At 42.9% G+C, this 21,267-nt stretch overlaps 1 protein-coding gene across 2 annotated transcripts in view; it reads left to right on the top strand.

Moving 5' to 3' along the window:
• The window catches only part of BMPR1A (bone morphogenetic protein receptor type 1A), a 144,249-nt gene that overhangs the window by 73,342 nt on the left and 49,640 nt on the right, over window positions 1-21,267 (top strand). For both annotated transcript variants that reach the window (XM_069753183.1, XM_069753182.1), the window contains exon 3: window positions 20,808-20,958. In XM_069753183.1, coding sequence (XP_069609284.1) covers window positions 20,874-20,958 — 85 coding nt within the window. In that variant the 5' untranslated portion in view covers window positions 20,808-20,873. The remainder of the gene's footprint in view (window positions 1-20,807; window positions 20,959-21,267) is intronic.

Raw genomic sequence — 21,267 nt, 5'->3', positions numbered from 1 at the left:
ATATGTTTAGGATCCTTAGAGGGGATGTCCAGTGAAGATAATTTATCACCCATCACCACTCACTGTAGGCTTGCGAGTTAAGAGTCCTGCTTTTGGTAGGCTAGGAGAGGGAGGGAGCTACCGTCCGATCTGCGACGTCAAGGGCCTGACTGTTGTAATGGCAATCTGAGATAGTCGAAAATAAATTAAATGAAAAAGTCTAAATAAAAAAGAAAAGTACACATATTTGGTATCACTGCATCGATAACGGCCCAAGCTATAAAACTGTCATAGTAGTTAACCCCGTCAGTGAACACCATTAAAAAAAAAAAAAGTGGCAAAAAACTTCTTTTTCATCATATCGTTGAACAAAAACAAGAATAAAACAGTCGAAAATTCAAATAGAAATAAAAATGGTATCTGTGAAAATGTCATCTTGTCCTGCAAAAAACAAGCCACCATACCGCTCCATCAATGGAGAAATAAAAATCTCTCAAAATATAGCGATGCAAAAGTTTTTTTTCTATAAAATAGTTTGTGTGAAAGGGACAAAACAGAAAAAGAGATATATAAATGTGGTATTGTTGTAATCTTACTTAGCCGAAGAATACAGTTGTCTTATGACTCTTGCCACATGGTAAATACGGAAAGAAGAAACAGGGAAAGAAAAAGCTCAATCTGGTCTTCTCCAATGACAAAGGGGTGTCAGGTATAGGAGAGAATACCCTCACTTTGCCAGGTTGCTGAATGGCAACACATAACGGGCATAGAACAGCTGCTACACAGATACCGGTCAAGAAGACGACCATAAATACATAGAGAAGACGGAGGTATCACTCATGCGCTTGGTTTGTCCTGATGAAGAGGTCCTGTGTGACCTCGAAACGCATTGACTTTTAAACTTGTTTAAATGTTTTAACTTCACCGATATTTTGATATCAGCAGCGCATGGGTGATACCTCCGTCTTCTTTCTTTTTACCACACGGTGAGAGACATTAACCCCTTACCGGCATTGGACGTACTATACCGTCCGATGCCGGCTCCCCTGCTTTGATGCAGGGCTCCGCGGTGAGCCCGCACCAAAGCCGGGACATGTCAGCTGTTTTGAACAGCTGACATGTGCCCGTAATAGGCGCGGGCAGAATCGCGATCTGCCCGCACCTATTAACTAGTTAAATGCCGCTGTCAAACGCAGACAGCGGCATTTAACTACCGCTTCCGGCCGGGCGGCCGGAAATGACGTCATCGCCGACCCCCGTCACATGATCGGGGGTCGGCGATGCTTGTGAATGGTAACCATAGAGGTCCTTGAGACCTCTATGGTTACTGATTGCCCGTCGCTGTGAGCGCCACCCTGTGGTCGGCGCTCACAGCACACGTGCAATTCTGCTACATAGCAGCGATCAGCAGATCGCTGCTATGTAGCAGAGCCGATCGTGCTGTGCCTGCTTCTAGCCTCTCATGGAGGCTATTGAAGCATGTCAAAAGTTAAAAAAAAAAGTTTAAAAAAATGTGAAAAAAATAAAAAAAACATAAGTTTAAATCACCCCCCTTTCGCCCCAATCAAAATAAATCAATAAAAAAAATATCAAATCTACGCATATTTGGTATCGCCGCGCTCAGAATCGCCCGATCTATCAATTAAAAAAAGTATTAACCTGATCGCTAAACAGCGTAGCGGGAAAAAAATTCGAAACGCCAGAATTACGTTTTTTTGGTCGCCGCGACATTGCATTAAAATGCAATAACGGGCGATCAAAAGAACGTATCTGCACCGAAATGCTATCATTAAAAACGTCATCTCGGCACGCAAAAACTAAGCCCTCAACCGACCCCAGATGATGAAAAATGGAGACGCTACGAGTATCGGAAAATGGCGCAATTTTTTTTTTTTTTTAGCAAAGTTTGGAATTTTTTTTCACCACTTAGATAAAAAATAACCTAGTCATGTTTGGTGTCTATGAACTCGTAATGACCTGGAGAATCATAATGGCAGGTCATTTTTAGCATTTAGTGAACCTAGCAAAAAAGCCAAACAAAAAAACCAATGTGGGATTGCACTTTTTTTGCAATTTCACCGCACTTGGAATTTTTTTCCCGTTTTCTAGTACACGACATGCTAAAACCAATGAGTACAAAAGTACAACTCGTCCCGCAAAAAATAAGCCCTCACATGGCCAAATTGACGGAAAAATAAAAAAGTTATGGCTCTGGGAAGGAGGGGAGCGAAAAACGAACACGGAAAAACGAAAAATCCCCCGGTCATGAAGGGGTTAAAAAAGCCCCCAAAAATTGTATTGCTGTCTTCTGTTCATTTTGCCCCAACAATCGGAATAGATAGTGATGGAAAAAATGTTGTGCTCGAAAATGATACCTATAAAAAATCAACTCGTCCTACAAAAGAGCCCTCTCATGACTCTCATCAGAAATATAGAAAAATTATAGCTCTCAAAATTTGGAACTTAACTATTTTTTGCAATTATAAAAGTTTATTGTGTGACTGCAGCCAAACTATATAAATCTGTTATTGCTGAAATCGTACTGACCCGAAGAATAAAGTTGTCTAATCACTTATACCACACAAGGAACTGCGTTAAAAATAAATAAAATCAAGTCTTCACCTGTTGATTTGTTCATTCTGTTTCCCAAAATTTACTGTAAGGCGTGGCTCAAATTTATTTTGCGCTCTACGCTGAGCACTTACACTAGGATTTCCATGAGAATGCCTGAAATACGTGATTCAGACGGAACCCCGGCAGAAGATTCTCTATAATGAGGCAAATGAAGGCACTGTGGATGCCCTCTGGCCTATGATCCAGCGGTGTCCATCTTTTAAGGTGTGCATAAAAGTGCAGTCGGACACAGTTTTGTGCACCTCTGAAACGGAGACAGCTGAACAGGTGTCAGAGTCCAGAGTAAAGGTACCGTCACACTAGACGATATCGCTAGCGATCCGTGACGTTGCAGCGTCCTCGCTAGCGATATCGTCCAGTGTGACAGGCAGCAGCGATCAGGCCCCTGCTGTGCTGTCGCTGGTCGGGGAAGAAAGTCCAGAACTTTATTTCGTCGCTGGACTCCCCGCAGACATCGCTGAATCGGCGTGTGTGACACCGATTCAGCGATGTCTTCACTGGTAACCAGGGCAAACATCGGGTAACTAAGCGCAGGGCCGCGCTTAGTAACCCGATGTTTACCCTGGTTACCATCCTAAAAGTAAAAAAAAACAAACAGTACATACTTACCTACAGCCGTCTGTCCTCCAGCGCTGTGCTCTGCACTCCTCCTGTACTGGCTGTGAGCGTCGGTCAGCCGGAAAGCAGAGCGGTGACGTCACCGCTCTGCTTTCCGGCCGCTGTGCTCACACAGACAGTACAGGAGGAGTGCAGAGCACAGCGCTGGAGGACAGACGGCTGTAGGTAAGTATGTACTGTTTTTTTTTTTTTTTTACTTTTAGGATGGTAACCAGGGTAAACATCGGGTTACTAAGCGCGGCCCTGCGCTTAGTTACCCGATGTTTACCCTGGTTACCGGCATCGTTGGTCGCTGGAGAGCGGTCTGTGTGACAGCTCTCCAGCGACCAAACAGCGACGCTGCAGCGATCCGGATCGTTGTCGGTATCGCTGCAGCGTCGCTAAGTGTGACGGTACCTTAACTCTGCTGCCTCATTATAGTGAATAGATCCCTCAGGGGTTTCATCTGAATCATGTCCTTCAGAGATTTAGAAGGAAACCCCGATGTAAGTGCTCAGCGTAAAGCACAGGATGAATGTGATCCCAAATGCTCGTAAAATGTTCCCAATGAAAGCTTAAACCCAATCCACAAAAAAGCAAGTCCCCACTGAGGTCCGTCATCTGTTAGCGGAAAAATAGGGGGCTTCCACATTACACAAAGGCTATGGAAAAGCACCATGGCTCCTTGCCTAGAAAAAGAAATCCAGTGTTTCCAAAATAAGATGACTTGAGGGGGTTTTCAAAGTTTAGCCACTTTAGGTGCTCTCTAAATGCGATATGGCCAATTTTGTGCTACAAACGTTGAATTTCGCTCGAGCCCTTCTGTGCACGCAAACAGTAGTTTTCCTCCACAAATTGGGTATCTGCATACGCACGAGAAACTACACAACAAACTGCATGGTCCATTTTCTCCTGGTAGCCTTGTTTAAAATGCAAAATTTGGGGTTAAAGCAATATATTTGTGGGATAAAGTAACCATTTCATTTTTTCCCTTTTCCATGACAGCACCTATACATGAGAGATGGTCCCAGCCCCCAGGAACAGGTAACCTGCAGAGGAGATAAAAGATGGGGGTGGCACCTCTCTCCTCAGTTTTTTTTTCCTGTTCCTGCGGGGAGCCTGCGATGCCGGAGGGATCTCTTGTGTGCAGTGCCGGTCTGGAGACCGAAGTCCGCGGCGGGAGCAGCTGGTCGGCGCGTGGGAGCGATGTGCGCGCATTACTCAAGGTGGCTGTTGGATGGTATCCGTCCCGCTGCGGGCTCCCTGGCGTCCGCTCCTGGCCGGAGACTGGGCCAGGGTTGGGGGCGTGCCCATCACTAGGCTGGCGCTGAGGTGAATGGGACAACTTCCGGTTCAGACCGGAAGTGACGTCGCAAGCCTAGGGGAGCGGTGTGCTGACACTCCCATGGGGAGAATGTTCAGGGACGCTCACACCGCTCTCACCCTATACTATTTAAAGAAGCACTACACAAGTATCGGTGGCATTAGCTTCTCTGACAATGGCGGACTCGACTGCGGAATTGCCGGTTCCCGTGGACATCCCACAGACTCCCGTGGTCCTGAGGTGCTGGTGGGTGAGTGCCTTTGTAAGGCAAAAACATGTCAGTAACAGTGTCTTTCTATATCATATTATACAGGGACAAAACATAAAAGCTATCGTTGGGGATGAAGTTAAAATCACAGTAAAAGAGCTGATGAAACAACATGGGTTACATAGCTCTGAAATTCCACCCCCTAGACCTGCCCAAACCTCTGACGTGGAATCCGAAGGTGAACCGGGGTAATTACCACCTGGTGATGACTCAGATTTAAGGTACCGTCACATTAAGCGATGCTGCAGCGATATAGGCAACGATGCCGATCGCTGCAGCATCGCTGTTTCGTCTCTGTGTGGTCGCTGGAGAGCTGTCACACAGACAGCTCTCCAGCACCCAACGATGCCGAAGTCCCCTGGTAACCAGGGCCGCGCTTAGTAACTCGATGTTTACCCTGGTTACCATTGTAAATGTTAAAAAAAACAAACAGTACATACTTACATTCCGGTGTCTGTCCCCCAGCGTTCTGCTTCCCTGCACTGTGAGCGCGCCGGCCGGCCGTAAAGCAGAGCGGTGACGTCACCACTGTGCTTTACAGCCTGCCGTCGCTCACAGTCAGCGCGGGAAGCTGACGGCGAGGGGACAGACACCGGAATGTAAGTATGTACTGTTTGTTTTTTTTTACATTTACAATGGTAACCAGGGTAAATAGCGGGTTACTAAGTGCGGCCCTGCGCTTAGTAACCCGATGTTTACCCTGGTTACCAGTGAAGACATCGCTGAATCGGCGTCACACGCCGATTCAGCGATATCTGCGGGAGATCCAGCGTCGAAATAAAGTTCTGGCTTTTCTGCTCCGACCAACGATGTCACAGCAGGATCCAGATCGCTGCTGCGTGTCAAACACAACGATATCGCTAGCCAGGACACTGCAACGTCACGGATCGCTAGCGATATCGTTGTTAAGTTAAGTGTGAAGGTACCTTTAGACTCTTCAGATAAAGTGTGTGGTCGTCCGTATGTATTATCTGAAGACGTGGGCAAATTACTTAAACTAGTTAGATCCACTTTGGGGGTCGAAACACCATAAGAACATAAAACAACCCAAGACTCTATATGTTTAGTAATCAAGAGGGAAAAAAAACGAGAGTTTTTCCTTTCCACGAGAATGTATTAAATCTGTTTAAAAGAGAGTGGGAAAAAACAAATAAAAAAATGTCAGGCCCTTAAGCGAAAATATCCATTTGATGAAGAAATTTGTGACAAATGGGAAAAAGCACCTAAACTTGACTCCCCAATTGCGAGTACCTCTAAAGGCATAGCACTTCCCTTTGAGGACATGGGAGCTTTAAAAGATCCTCTTGTCAAAAAGGCGGACGCCTTCTTAAAATCAACATGGGAAGCATCGACATGGGCATTTAAAAGGAGGGTGGCCGCCACTTGTACGGCTCGGGCCATGATAAAATGGTTAGAGGAACTGAGCGACCAAATAAGAGACAAATGTCCAAGGGACAGACTCTTAGAAGTAATACCCTCACTACAAAATGCGGCAGGTTTCCTGGCGGATGCCGCCATTAACTCGGTACGGTTTTCTGCCCGTGCATGTGCTCTCTCCAACTCCGGTAGAAGAGCATTGTGGTTAAAAAATTGGACTGCTGACTTTCAGTCAAAAGTCAAACTGTGTGCAGTCCCTTGTGAAGGGCAATATTTATTTGGGAAAGCACTAAATGAAATTCTAGAAAAAGCGGCAGATAAGAAAAAACATTTCCCGCCTCCCCCCTTCTCAAGACGCTGTTGGAATGATACCCTGCGTTCCTTTCGGGGTTCAGGAAAAGCCTGCTGGGGTCGGCCAGGGGAGAAGTCCACACGAGGGAAGCCCTGGAATGAGAGAAGAGAAAGAGGATATCTTTTTAATAAACCCCCCTCAAAAACCAGACCCCAAACAACAATGATGCAGACATCCGGGTGGGGGGAAGGCTTCGGTTCTTTGTCCATCAGTGGGAAAAGTTACAAACCTCACAATGGGTAATCACCCTATTATCCGAAGGTCAACGGCTGAACTTCACCTCCCTCCGTCCTCATCGAGTAAAAATCACCCATGTGGCAAAAAGAAACCAGGTGACAATAGAAAGGGAAGTTCATCTACTCATGGAAAAACAAGTTCTTATAAAAGTACCTGCACAAGAGATAGGGAAAGGGTTTTAGGCTATGTGCACACGTTCAGGATTTCTCGCAGAAAATTCCTGAGAAAAACCTGAAATTTTCTGCAAGAAATCGGCATGCGTTTTTGCCGTGTTTTTAGTGCGTTTTTGATGCTTTTTTTCCCAGACATTTCCCAATGCATTTTGTAGTGGGAAAAACGCAAAAAAAACCCCCGCAAAATTAATGAACATGCTGCGTTTTTTACCGCGATGCGTTTTTTTCGTGAAAAAAAAAAACGCATCATGTGCGCAAAACATGCAGAATTCATTCAAAATGATGGGATGCTTATGGTATGCTGTTTTTTTTGCGGTTTTATAGCATTTTTATCGGGAAAAACGCGAAGAAAACGTGAAAAAACAGCAACGTGTGCACACAGCCTTACAGTACCCTGTTTCTCACACCAAAGCCGGATGGTTCACTAAGAACTATCTTCAAATTAAAATCCCTAAGTCAATATATTCGAGTAGAAAAATTCAAAATGGAGACGTTAAAAACTACAGTAAAACTGCTATATCCAGGCTATTACATGGCAGTGATAGACCTCACAGATGCCTACTATCATGTTCCCATTTGTGTAAAACATCAACAATTTTTAAGGTTGGTAGTAGAAATAAATCAAGTTCCCACTCATCTACAGTACCAGTGTCTCCCTTTCAGGGGTATCGGTAGCCCCCCCGAATTTTTACAAACGTTATCTCAGAGATAGCATCCGTGGTAAGGAAGGAAAACCTCTTATTAGTACCCTATCTAGACGATTTTCTCCTTATAGCAGACAGCCAGGAAGACTGCATAGAGGCAGTCACAAAAGTATGGAACAAAAAATAAAACAAACACAATCGACTCGGTCCATCTCGATAAGAGAAACCATGTCCCTTCTAGGGATGTTGACAGCCACAATTCCGGCGGTTCAATGGTCTCAACTGCATTCAAGAGAGTTACGGTGGCAAATCCTGACCGAACAGGCAAAAAATCTCTACAATTTAAATTGGAAAATCGCCCTATAGCCACAAGTTCAGGACTCTTTAAATTGGCGGTTAAAATTAGAGAATTTAAAAAAGGGGGTGCCATGGTTGGTCCCCAATCCGGTAGTACTAACCACGGATGTGAGCCCTCTCAGCTAGGGGGCCCACTTAAAAGATCAGATTCTGCAAGGTAGATGGAATCCTCAAATGGAGTCGGCATCCTCCAACCTAAAGGAACTAACAGCAGTAAGGTAAGCAGTTCTACAAATAGAAGGAACTATCAAAGGAAAACACCTAGTAGTCCTATCCGACAACAGCACAGCAGTCTCTTACATAAATCGACAAGGGGGAACAAGGTCGAGGTCTCTGTTAGAAGAATCCAAAAGACTGTTTTCTTGGGCAGAAAATCACCTCTTATCCTTGACAAGCACACACATAAAAGGGACAGACAACCTTGTTGCAGACTTCTTAAGCAGGCACGTGCTACACCAGAACGAATGGTCCCTAAATCAAATATTTGGGGAAATCTGCGCCAGTTGGGGGTATTCCACAGGTAGATCTCTTTGCCACAAAACAACACCGGAAAGTAGAAAGATTCTATTCCCTGAACCCAGGAGACAACCCAGAAGGTGTGGATGCGCTGTTGCACCAATGGAAGTTCCAACTTGCCTACGTATTTCCCCTGATTCCGCTAATATCAACAAGTGTTGAAAAAATACGAGAGGACGGGACACAAATAATACTGATCGCACCCTTCTGACCGAAGAGGGCATGGTTCACCTGGCTCAGACGTATGTCCATATCAGACCAATGGATCCTTCCAGATGTTCCAAATCTACTACACCAGGGTCCAGTATCCCATCCTCAAGTACACAGCCTACATCTCACTGCCAGGAACTTGAGGGGGATTATGCTAACAAAGGGATTTTCAGCTCTGTTAATTGCTACTCTGCTATCCAGCATGAAAAAAATTGAATCCGATAAATATCAGAAAATCTGGGAAAAATTTCTAGAGTTTTCAGAACGACGCCTGACAAGTACGACTCAGAAAGTCCCAATAAGTGAAGTCTTGGAGTTGCTCCAAAAAGGGTTGGAACGGGGTTTATCTACCAGCACCCTAAAGGTGCAAGTTTCGGAGCTGGGCGCCTTATTTGATCAAAAATTGGCTGATCACCTCAGGGTGTATAGGTTCATCTGAGCCTCCTTCACAGCCAGACCATTTAAACCTTGGCCAAAGGTAGCTCCCTGGGATCTAAATTTAGTGCTCCACGCCTTAACCTCTCCTCCTTTTGAGCCTCTTAACTCCATCTCAGAAAAAACTCTAACCTTAAAAATGGTTCTCCTGGTTGCCCTTACGTCGGCTCGACACATTAGTGAAATTCAAGCTATCTCTATTGATCCTCCATACACTACCTTTTTGGAGGACAGAGTAATAATTAAAACTGACCCAGCCTTCTTACCAAAGGTCAATTCAAAATTCCATGGGGACCAGGAGATAGTTTTACCCTTAACCCGAAATCCCAGGGAGAACAAACCTTTCATTGCCTTGATGTCAGACGTTGCCTAATTCAATACCTAGAAGTGACAAAACCATGGCGACAGTCTTCGGCCCTTTTTGTCTCCTTTCAGGGAGGAAACGGGGGAAAGAAGGCCACAAAATCTACTATTGCATGGTGGCTCCGCATGGCTATTGCACTCTACTGTGACACTTTTCAAGAATGCCGGAGCTAAACTGCAGGCCCTTTAGAGAAGGCTTAAAATAATAGGCATGCGTTGTATGATGAGCTGTCATCGCCTGCAAAGTGTTATAATTTCTGGATGGGATGAGATGGTTTGTAGGGAAATTATACCAAAGGGGGGATAGAGACCCTGGGCTTGGGAAGGGAGGGGGAAGGCTGCTGCTTGGTTTGCCTGATGTAAGGGAGGATGGGATTCTTATGTTAATCCAGTCCTTGGATAAGGAGCAGAGGAGCCCCCTGCACACAATGGAAGTGGAGCCAGGATGTCTGGCCTGGAGTCAGCGCGCCTTGCAAAGCATGTCAGACAGGGCGCCTGAGGCTGCCTTTGGGGGCAGGAGCTCAAGGAGGAGAGGAGGGTCTCTGCTTCTTTAGTGTGCTGGCACCAGGCCAGGAGGAAAGACTGCAGATGGTAATTCAAGAAATGCAGGACCCTGGATCCTTTCTTCTGGCTTCAGTTTTCTGTGTGTAACCCTTTCTGTGAGGAAACTTCACATTCATGTCAGAGCAGTGGCTCCGATTATGTGCTAGAGTTTGATTAACAACAATGAGAGAAAGTAATCCTCTCGCTGCCCACTAAGTCCACGGTGGCAGAGATAATAATAATAAATCTTTATTTTTTATATAGCGCTAACATATTCCGCAGCGCTTTACAGGTTGCACACATTATCGTTGCTGTCCCTGTTCACTTCCAGGATTGTGAAGCACAAGGGGTTACTCTGTGTGGGACAATGGAAGTCTGGACTAATTAACCATTTCACTACGGGCAGAGGAGTAATGTGTGACCTGGATCATACTGTGTGGCAGTTCTGGAAAATGTGTTATGTTTCTCCAGAAAGTTTATAAAGTAATATTTTGCCATGTTCACATGCAGCCTTTTTTTTCCATCAGTTTTTTTTTTTTTAACGCTGATTTTAAAAGCTGCTTTTTACAATACCAATGTCCTAATCAGCCCTCCAAAGTGACAGAAGGAAAAGGAATGTATAAAATAATCATAACGATTATTAAGTTATCAAAAATATTCTAAAAAAATCATACATTAATATCACAAGTATTATACAGGATGCCTCATGTCATAAAGACAGGTCATTTTACTGCCCACTATTGGTTAATTAATATTAGCCCAATATAGGCGCCACCGGAAGAAGACAAGGTCGAAACGAGCGTTGGGGTGGGAGACAGGGCAGTTTGACTTCCCACTGAGGTAAAACAAAATTGCAAGCACCTTTTTTCTTGTGGTATACTGCTTGGATCTTAGATGCTTTCCTTCATATGCACGTAGGCACCTTTTGATTTTATCCGTGGCCAATGTTTACATCTATACATTTACCTATGTCTACCATTATCTTGCACTTAGGCACTTTATCAGAAGGCCATACAGTCCTGGTTAGGTATACCTGTGGCTACTATGTAAGCAATCATGGAAGGATAAATCTTTAGTTTAAATCAATAAACTTTTTTACCATTTGATTTGGGCTAATATTAATTAACCAATAGTGGGCAGTAAAATTACCTATCTTTATGCATGAGGCATCCTGTATAATTGTGAGATTAATGTATGAATTTTTTTGAGAATATTTTTTGAAAATATAATAAACATTATGATTATTTTATACATTCCTTTTCCTTTTGTCACTTTGGAGGGTTGGTTATAACATTGTGACTTTAAAGTGTGATTTTGTACTTTTAAGGACTAGTATATATACATTTTTACAGTGCCAATTAAATCTGAGATTTCAGAAATCTCATGCACGCGCTTGTTTTATTTTTTTCCTGCCTGAATTTGAGAACTGCAGCGTTGGTTACATCTGCAGCAAGTCACTGCTTTCAGCGTTTTTGCAGCGTTTTTTCATCTTTAAAATGCAATGAAAAAATAAAGTAACGGGGGTAAAACCCCCTCCTCACCTGTAAAGCGCCATGGAATAAATGGCGCTATAATAATAAAAAATAATAATAATAAAATGCAATGATGCTTTTGGCAAATAAAATAACGTTTATTAAACGTGTACTGTAGAGAAAACACTTGTAATCGGCACCCAAAAACACTTAAAAACAAATTTTAAACTCTGCGTCTTTAGTGCCAAGAGCAGGTTTTGGCTACAGAAAACACAGCATTCACATTGCGTGTGAACATAGCCTTTGTGTTATGCTGATCCCAAACTGCTGGTAAGTGGCCCAAGCCATATGGGATGGTGGGTGATTTTGTTTTTCTACCCACAACCCTCTGCTTCCTTAATAATATTGGTGTGGCTCCTTGGGGGATGTTCACAGTAAAGTCTCCCCCATCTGGATTTTTTTGGCTGAAAAATCAATGTGTAAAAAAAACTTCTTAAACTGCTTGTTTTGGTATGGTGCTTGACACCTTTTTTTTATATATAGCATTTTTTTTTTCTGATTCATAAGTGAAATTTGGGAAGGTTTTTTTTTTTTTTTTACTAGTAGAAATGCCTCCAGAATTGACATGCTGCTGCTTTTTCCATGTGGGAAAGTCTAAAGGTACCTTCACACTAAGCGACGCTGCAGCGATACCGACAACGAAGTCGATCGCTGCAGCGTCGCTGTTTGGTCGCTGGAGAGCTGTCACACAGACAGCTCTCCAGCGACCAATGATCGAGGTCCCCGGTAACCAGGGTAAACATTGGGTTACTAAGCGCAGGGCCGCGCTTAGTAACCCGATGTTTACCCTGGTTACCAGCGTAAACATTAAAAAAACAAACATTACATACTTACCTTCAGCTGTCTGTCCTCCGGTAACATAGTAACATAGTAACATAGTTAGTAAGGCCGAAAAAAGACATTTGTCCATCCAGTTCAGCCTATATAATAAATCCCCAGATCTACGTCCTTCTACTGAACCTAATAATTGTATGATACAATATTGTTCTGCTCCAGGAAGACATCCAGGCCTCTCTTGAACCCCTCGACTGAGTTCGCCATCACCACCTCCTCAGGCAAGCAATTCCAGATTCTCACTGCCCTAACAGTAAAGAATCCTCTTCTATGTTGGTGGAAAAACCTTCTCTCCTCCAGACGCAAAGAATGCCCCCTTGTGCCCGTCACCTTCCTTGGTATAAACAGATCCTCAGTGAGATATTTGTATTGTCCCCTTATATACTTATACATGGTTATTAGATCGCCCCTCAGTCGTCTTTTTTCTAGACTAAATAATCCTAATTTCGCTAATCTATCTGGGTATTGTAGTTCTCCCATCCCCTTTATTAATTTTGTTGCCCTCCTTTGTACTCTCTCTAGTTCCATTATATCCTTCCTGAGCACCGGTGCCCAAAACTGGACACAGTACTCCATGTGCGGTCTAACTAGGGATTTGTACAGAGGCAGTATAATGCTCTCATCATGTGTATCCAGACCTCTTTTAATGCACCCCATGATCCTGTTTGCCTTGGCAGCTGCTGCCTGGCACTGGCTGCTCCAGGTAAGTTTATCATTAACTAGGATCCCCAAGTCCTTCTCCCTGTCAGATTTACCCAGTGGTTTCCCGTTCAGTGTGTAATGGTGATATTGATTCCCTCTTCCCATGTGTATAACCTTACATTTATCATTGTTAAACCTCATCTGCCACCTTTCAGCCCAAGTTTCCAACTTATCCAGATCCATCTGTAGCAGAATACTATCTTCTCTTGTATTAACTGCTTTACATAGTTTTGTATCATATGCAAATATCGATATTTTACTGTGTAAACCTTCTACCAGATCATTAATGAATATGTTGAAGAGAACAGGTCCCAATACCGACCCCTGCGGTACCCCACTGGTCACAGCGACCCAGTTAGAGACTATACCATTTATAACCACCCTCTGCTTTCTATCACTAAGCCAGTTACTAACCCATTTACACACATTTTCCCCCAGACCAAGCATTCTCATTTTGTGTACCAACCTCTTGTGCGGCACGGTATCAAACGCTTTGGAAAAATCGAGATATACCACGTCCAATGACTCACCGTGGTCCAGTCTATAGCTTACCTCTTCATGAAAACTGATTAGATTGGTTTGACAGGAGCGATTTCTCATAAACCCATGCTGATATGGAGTTAAACAGTTATTCTCATTGAGATAATCCAGAATAACATCCCTCAGAAACCCTTCAAATATTTTACCAACAATAGAGGTTAGACTTACTGGCCTATAATTTCCAGGTTCACTTTTAGAGCCCTTTTTGCATATTGGCACCACATTTGCTATGCGCCAGTCCTGCGGAACAGACCCTGTCGCTATAGAGTCACTAAAAATAAGAAATAATGGTTTATCTATTACATTACTTAGTTCTCTTAGTACTCGTGGGTGTATGCCATCCGGACCCGGAGATTTATCTATTTTAATCTTATTTAGCCGGTTTCGCACCTCTTCTTGGGTTAGATTGGTGACCCTTAATATAGGGTTTTCATTGTTTCTTGGGATTTCACCTAGCATTTCATTTTCCACCGTGAATACCGTGGAGAAGAAGGTGTTTAATATGTTAGCTTTTTCCTCGTCATCTACAACCATTCTTTCCTCACTATTTTTTAAGGGGCCTACATTTTCAGTTTTTATACTTTTACTATTGATATAGTTGAAGAACAGTTTGGGATTAGTTTTACTCTCCTTAGCAATGTGCTTCTCTGTTTCCTTTTTGGCAGCTTTAATTAGTTTTTTAGATAAAGTATTTTTCTCCCTATAGTTTTTTAGAGCTTCAATGGTGCCATCCTGCTTTAGTAGTGCAAATGCTTTCTTTTTACTGTTAATTGCCTGTCTTACTTCTTTGTTTAGCCACATTGGGTTTTTCCTATTTCTAGTCCTTTTATTCCCACAAGGTATAAACCGCTTACACTGCCTATTTAGGATGTTCTTAAACATTTCCCATTTATTATCTGTATTCTCATTTCTGAGGATATTGTCCCAGTCTACCCAGTGCTCTGCTTTCCTCTGCACTGTCAGCGCCGGTCAGCCGGAAAGCAGAGCGGTGACGTCACCGCTCTGCTTTCCGGCTTGCTGGCGCTGACACAGGATGCAGGAGGAGTGCAGAGAAGCAGAGCGCCGGGGACAGACAGCTGAAGGTAAGTAAGTAGTGTTTGTTTTTTTTACGTTTACTCTGGTAACCAGGGAAAACATCGGGTTACTAAGCGCGGCCCTGCGCTTAGTAAACCCGATGTTTACCCTGGTTATCGGGGACCTCTGGATCATTGGTCGCTGGAGAGCTGTCTGTGTGACAGCTCTCCAGCGACCAAACTGACGCTGCAGCGATGTCAGCGGGAAGTCCAGCGACGAAATAAAGTTCTGGACTTTCCTCAGCGACCAACGATCTCCCAGCAGGGGCCTGATCGTTGGTCGCTGTCACACAGAACGATTTCCCTAACGATATCATTGCTACGTCACAAAAAGCAACGATATCGTTAACGATATCGTTATGTGTGACAGTACCTTTACACCATGTGCCCTATAGGTGTGGGTTACCATTGACATGAATAGGAAGATTATTCAGAAACAAAAAAAAAAACGTTTCAATTACCTGTGGGTTTTGGAGTCTAATCTGCTCCAAGATCCACATAAATAAACCCTTTGTGACCGTACCCTTACAGCTACTTCATCAATAATCGCTTCTGAGTTCATCATCATGAACTGCCTGAAAATTCACGGCAGTTTTTCTTATTCCAAATCTTCAATTAATGAACATGCTGCTTTTTTTTTTTTTTTTTCCCACGGTGCGGTTTTTTTTTCGCGGGAAAAAACGCATCACGTGCATAAAAATTGCCGAATGCATTCTAAATTATAGGATGCATAACGTATGCGTTTTTAATGAGTTTTTATCGCGAAAAAACGTGTAAAACCATGAACATGTGCACATACCCTCACAGTTCAAACACTTGAGATAGTCACTATAAAACAGAGTGATCTATCTAATATGAGTTTCACTTTTTTGTATTGAAGAACTGAAATTAACTTTTTGGTGATATTCTAATTTTGTGTGATGCACCTGTATACGAAAGTGCATTTTAATCTGTGCTTTTCTATACACAGAAGGTTACACATTTGGGGCCCTTCTGATGGAGGATTGTGCAGTTGGAGTTTCATTGGCAGCAGATCCTTTTGTTTTCAGAAAAGATGAGCCACTCCCTGAGGTGTCTGACAGCCAGAGCGTTCAGTGGACAGCAAACTGATGTGTGAAGTACATCCACGCTGGGGTCTGCTCAGGGATTGAGCATATGTGATAATGCTGGCTGTGTTACATAGCCAGCATCTGTCTGTAAGGGTACGTTCACATTCGCGTCTTTGGACGCAGCGTTGTCGACGCAACGCACGACGCACGAAAGACGCATTTAAAACGTAGGCTTTTTTGACGCAAGCGTTCAACGCATGCGTTGTGTAACGCAGCGTTTTTTAAAAAAAACTTTGCGTTTTTCCAAAAAATGCAGCGTTTTAGGACGCATGCGTTTTCCTAAAGTGATGTCATTCTTTAACAATTGCAAATAAAAAAGGCCCCAATTAGTGTCTAGCCACTAGATAAAGACCACCAATGGCTAGAAGAGGGTGGGTGTAATGTAATTGGGTATATATACACTGGCAGAGATGAATTCCTCAGATTTTGCTTGTGTTTCCAGCATCATGATCGTCCCATGGAGAGTATCTACATGAATATGGAGTTGGACACCGTCTAGACTCTTATCCTATTTTTTAATTAAAGAACGCATGCGTTGTACAACGCACACCAACGCAAGTACGTGCGTCTTCTGCGTCGCCAATACACTTCAATGGGGTTTTTGACGCAAATGCGACGCAAGTGCGACGCATGCGGTTTTTTAAAAATTTGGGAATACGAAAAAATGCAACATGCTGCGTTTTCCGTGCCCTGCCAGGTGCGCTGAAACGACGCATGCGTCGCAAAACGCACCAAAACGCATGACAACGCATGCCCATGCATCCCCAATGTTAAAGATAGGGACGCATGACGCATGCGTTGTTTTGCGGTGACGCCTTCTGCGTCCAAAGACGCGAATGTGAACGTACCCTAAGGCCTCATTCAGACTAGCGTTTTTGTTCACATAAGCAAAAAATTGTCTGAGTGTCATCGGTGATTTGGACTTGAGCTTTATAAGTGTTTGATGAAACGCTGATGGTAAAAACTGACACTGACCAGTGATTTTCACGTATGGCTAAATAAGTAGGGTTCATCTTAATCTCCGCACAGTTAATCAAAGACCGCACACGGATTACACTGATGCCATCCATGTGTCTTGAATTTTCACTGACTCAAAGACTTGTTTCACGTTGAATCACGTAGCACTGATTGGCCAGTGCTAAAGATCCCCATGGCTCTTATCTCAGGCTGACCTTCCTAAAAGTCCGTAATTTAAACTGTACATTACAATATTATGGTATTGCAGTGTATAAAACAAGCGCTTAATGGATCATCCATTAAAGTCCCCCTAAGGGGCCTAAAAAAAAAGTTTTTGAAAATAAAAATTCCTTCATTAAGAATATAGAAATTAAATTAAGCCTGTTCAGTATTGCAGCATTCAGAAAAGTCTGGCCCATCAGATTGTGTAATGAACCGATATACAGCAAGCGCCATAAAGTGAAAAAATAATTATTTTTTGGTTGGCTGTGTTAGGCAAATACACCCCCCCCCCCCATATTTTGTTAGGTCCATTTCTGAACAACTTTAAAATCCCACTAGACAATGTAGCCACTAGTGTTTTGTTTTTTTTAAATGACTAAATTCTAAGAAAACGCTGAAAAGGCGTCTTTTGAGCCTTCCCATCGATTTGTATGGAGCATCTCCGAAGCAGAAACCGTCTGTGGGCTGCTAGGGTCACATATTCTAACTTCCTTGCATTTTTTAATGATGCTTAGAAGCCTGAACATATGAACAAAAAATGATTTTACATAGAAATGAATATGTCCATTCTTTTCAACATTTTCTGAGCATAATTGTAGAAAGTTTTTGGAGCAGACTTGCTCCAAATCTGCCTGGAAAAGGTGTGTGAACATACCTTGAGTGACAATAATAAGAGCATAGCTGGGGGTTGCCCATCCCTGCTAGATGTTGATAACATTTGGCCAAACAAAGCGTGACTTGATTGAACACCTTCACTTCCTGTCCTAAGGCAAACAGTTCTAAGTGTAAAAGCCTTCACATCCTCTGTTGTGTTCTTGGTGATTGATAAGGATTTTGTGACTTTTTCTTTTGTTTTTGTATGTACTGAACATATGCATGCGCGCCTTCCTGGGCAACTGTTGAATAAATTCTTCTTTGCTGTTTAGATAAGGACATACATATTTTTCTAAATGTAAATGTTTTTACTTATTGAAACCATTTCATGGCCCTAAATATATTTTACTTAGATTATTAGTGAAGTATTTATTTTTATTTATTTTACTCATTAATTCCCCAGTGCTTTACAGACATTATCAGCACTGTTCCCAGTGGAAGTCACAGTCTAGGTTCCCTATCAGTATGTCTTTGGAGTGTGGGAGGAATTCCAAGCAAATATGGGGAGAGCATACAAACTCCTTGCAGAAGTTGTCCTTGGTGGGATTTGAACCCAGGGCCAAAGAGTTTACTGCAGCCAAGTATGAATTCTTTTCTCTTCTGCCTCCTTTACAATGATCTAAAATAAGAAAAGGAGTAATACTTGCCTACTTAATGTCCCAGAGGAGCATTACATGACTTGTAAGTCTCCACAAGGAATAACGTTCCCCCATAGATCCCTGGTCAGAGGCCTCTCATCTACTGATATCAGAACCCGTGCTTTGCACGGAGGAGGGACAACACCCTGAAACATGTCTGCAAATGGAGTTCCTGGTTTGGCTTAGGCTAGGTTCACATTGCGTTAGTGGCAGTCCGCTAACGGAATCCGTTACATAGTGCCACTAACACAATGTAATGGATCCGTTAGCGCACCCATTGACCGCAATGTATCTAACGCATCGCTAACTTATGCCATTTTTGGCATGCGTTAGCGATGTCCCGTTATTTTCTGACGGACCTCAAACGCTGCTTGCAGCGTTTTTGGGTCCGTTCTCGCTAGCGCAGATCGGGCATCTGCGCTAGCAGGATCGCTAAACGCAATCCCTTTTTGTACATTGTGTTAGCGCATTCCATTAGTGCAATTCGTTTAGCGCATACGCTAACGCAATGTGAACCTAGCCTAACCCAAAGTCATGTGGCAAGGCTCTTTAAAGGGTTGATATGGACGTTTAGAATTGTTGCACCCAATAGATAGATGGTGCCAGGGATCAAATCCTATTCCTTATAAAGAGGCTATTTGCATATTTTATTTCCCAGAGGAGCTCTGCATGGCCTTTAAGTCTCCATACACCAATACAGTGGGGAAAATAATTGTGATACTGTTTGCCCACCTACAAAAAATGGAGGGGTCTGTATTTTTTGTTGTGGGTATGAGATAGAATTAAAAAAAAAAACCTGAAAATTACATTGTTTGATTTTTACATAATTAATTGCATTTTATTGCATGAAATAAGTATTTGATACCATAGAAAATGTAAATGTAATATTTGGTACAGAAAACCTTTGTTTTCAATTACAGTTCTTGACCAAGTTTGCACACACTGCAGCAGGAATTTTGGCCCACTCCTCCATACAGATCTTCTCCAAATCTTTTAGGTTTCGGGCCTGTCACTGGGCAACATTGGGTTTTACCTCCTTCCTACCGTGGACAGATCCTTGAAAAATCATAAGGGAGGGATAGCTATCATCTCCATAAACTCCCTAAAAATATGTGGGGAAAAAAAGAGCTGGCAGACCTCCTAGTGCCGCCTGACTCGCAAGGAAACGATTGTATAGTTCTGAATGCAGTCCACCCAAAGCTTGCTTCCCTTGATGGGTGATTGCGTTTGTCCCGATGCACATGGCATAATTGGCAGAGTATGAAAAATCTACATTTTAGATAGTTAGATCCATAGTTGGGAGATAGGCAAACTTAATGCAGGGCTATGCAATGCCTGCCGAATTTCTCATGTGTGGTGACCCTCCATACCTCAGGATATCTCTGTACTGCAGGTGCCAAGGATCTTGCATGTTGTAGCCTATCTACTAGCACATGATCCCTTTGCAGTCCTTTTTGATTTTAATACGATTCCCCCCTGTTGTCAGCCTGTCTCTCTTCCCTTGTGGCGATGAATCCTTTTTGTTTCCTAATTACTGAGAAGTCACAGATGTGTGAAAAGTAGGCCACAGGTCGAAGGCTGCGTGCCCCTTACCCAGCAGAATTGGAAATGACAGGAATCCTTTTGCTCCACCACTAATTTGCCTGTGTGTTAAATAGCTCCAGAGCCCTAATTAAAAAGCAAAGTTCTTAGGTTTTGATGAACAGACAGATTGAGTTATTTATGGTGGAGGCAGCCACCAGCCCTAATTGAGGCACATCCTTGAACAAATACAAATTATTCCATTCAGGAATAGCGCCAGGCTGACAGGGTCGTGCAGGTCAAGCTCACCGAAACAAGAGGCCAAATGAAAGCCAAAATTTGCTTTCCATTCATCTGGACACAAATCTCCTTTGTCTGCTTTAACTGTTAGGTGTGCGAGTTGTGCCACAATTTGTTTGAGGTCTAGTTATAGAAATGGTAAAACTTTTTTCCATTTATTTATTTAGCTCCAATAATGAAAATGGAAATTGACGTAGTTGCAATGAAAATTGTGCCTCATATATTTTTTTTGTAGTATGATTAAATTTTGCAGCTAAAATCTTTAAAGCATAGCTCTGTATTTGTACAGCAATGGGCGAGGTTCCCTGTCTGCAGGCGGCACTTTCAGCAGCAGGAACAGATCCGGTGTAATTTGTAATAAAATGGTTTAATTGTCTCCATCTGAGAGGAGTCCAGAGGGTGGTCCTAGAATTAAGAACCCCCCACTATTGGATTTATGCAGGTTATTTGTATTTTTCATAGAGGAATATAGTATTTAAGAAAGTCTGAGTAGTTACAACCCCTTCAAGACATGTATCTATTACAATTGCTGCAGAGATACAGCTTTTATTATTTTTAAAAAAATCTATATCAATCTGGTGGTTTTCCAGGTTAGGGACCAGCAAATAGGGCACCATAATCCATGTATCAGATGATGAATTATTAGATCTTTGTGAAACTTGGGGAGATAAATCTATTTCTATCTTGAGTTGTTCATTTTTCTTTTTCATTTACAGGATTGCAAAGAAAGAAACATTTGAAGATACTTATCTCCTCTTCTCAGTCTTCTCTGATTTGATGAAATGCTGTCATTAACGAGCATCAAAATGTCAGCGCGTGTGATGGCCACTGTGCTCGGGTGTGTTTTATTAGCAGTTCACAGTCAAGGTGAGTTCTCCCGGCTCTCGTCACATCCATAACATTCGGGCATTATTGGCACTCTAGTAGGTCTGTTGTCTCGTAGCCACATATCTAGCAAGCTGCTGTGCGTTGTGTTCCAACACCATTCTTAATAGCCAACATTAGAGGGAACCTGTTGAGTCCAGGCTGTCTGTCATACCATGTCTCGTGCTAAGAAACCTGCTTTATGCTAGTGTTGGGGTGTGTTGTTTTTTTTTTCCCCTCTGTTGCTGGCTATTTGGTGAAGCTCATGCATGGGAAGAACTATCTGATGACACCCGCTTGGACTTGATGCAA

The sequence above is a fragment of the Ranitomeya imitator genome, chromosome 2, assembly GCF_032444005.1.
Source record: "Ranitomeya imitator isolate aRanImi1 chromosome 2, aRanImi1.pri, whole genome shotgun sequence".
Taxonomy (NCBI): Eukaryota; Metazoa; Chordata; class Amphibia; order Anura; family Dendrobatidae; genus Ranitomeya; species Ranitomeya imitator.
The sequence above is the reverse complement of the archived record's forward strand: the minus strand, read 5'-3'. Positions and strand labels throughout refer to the sequence as shown.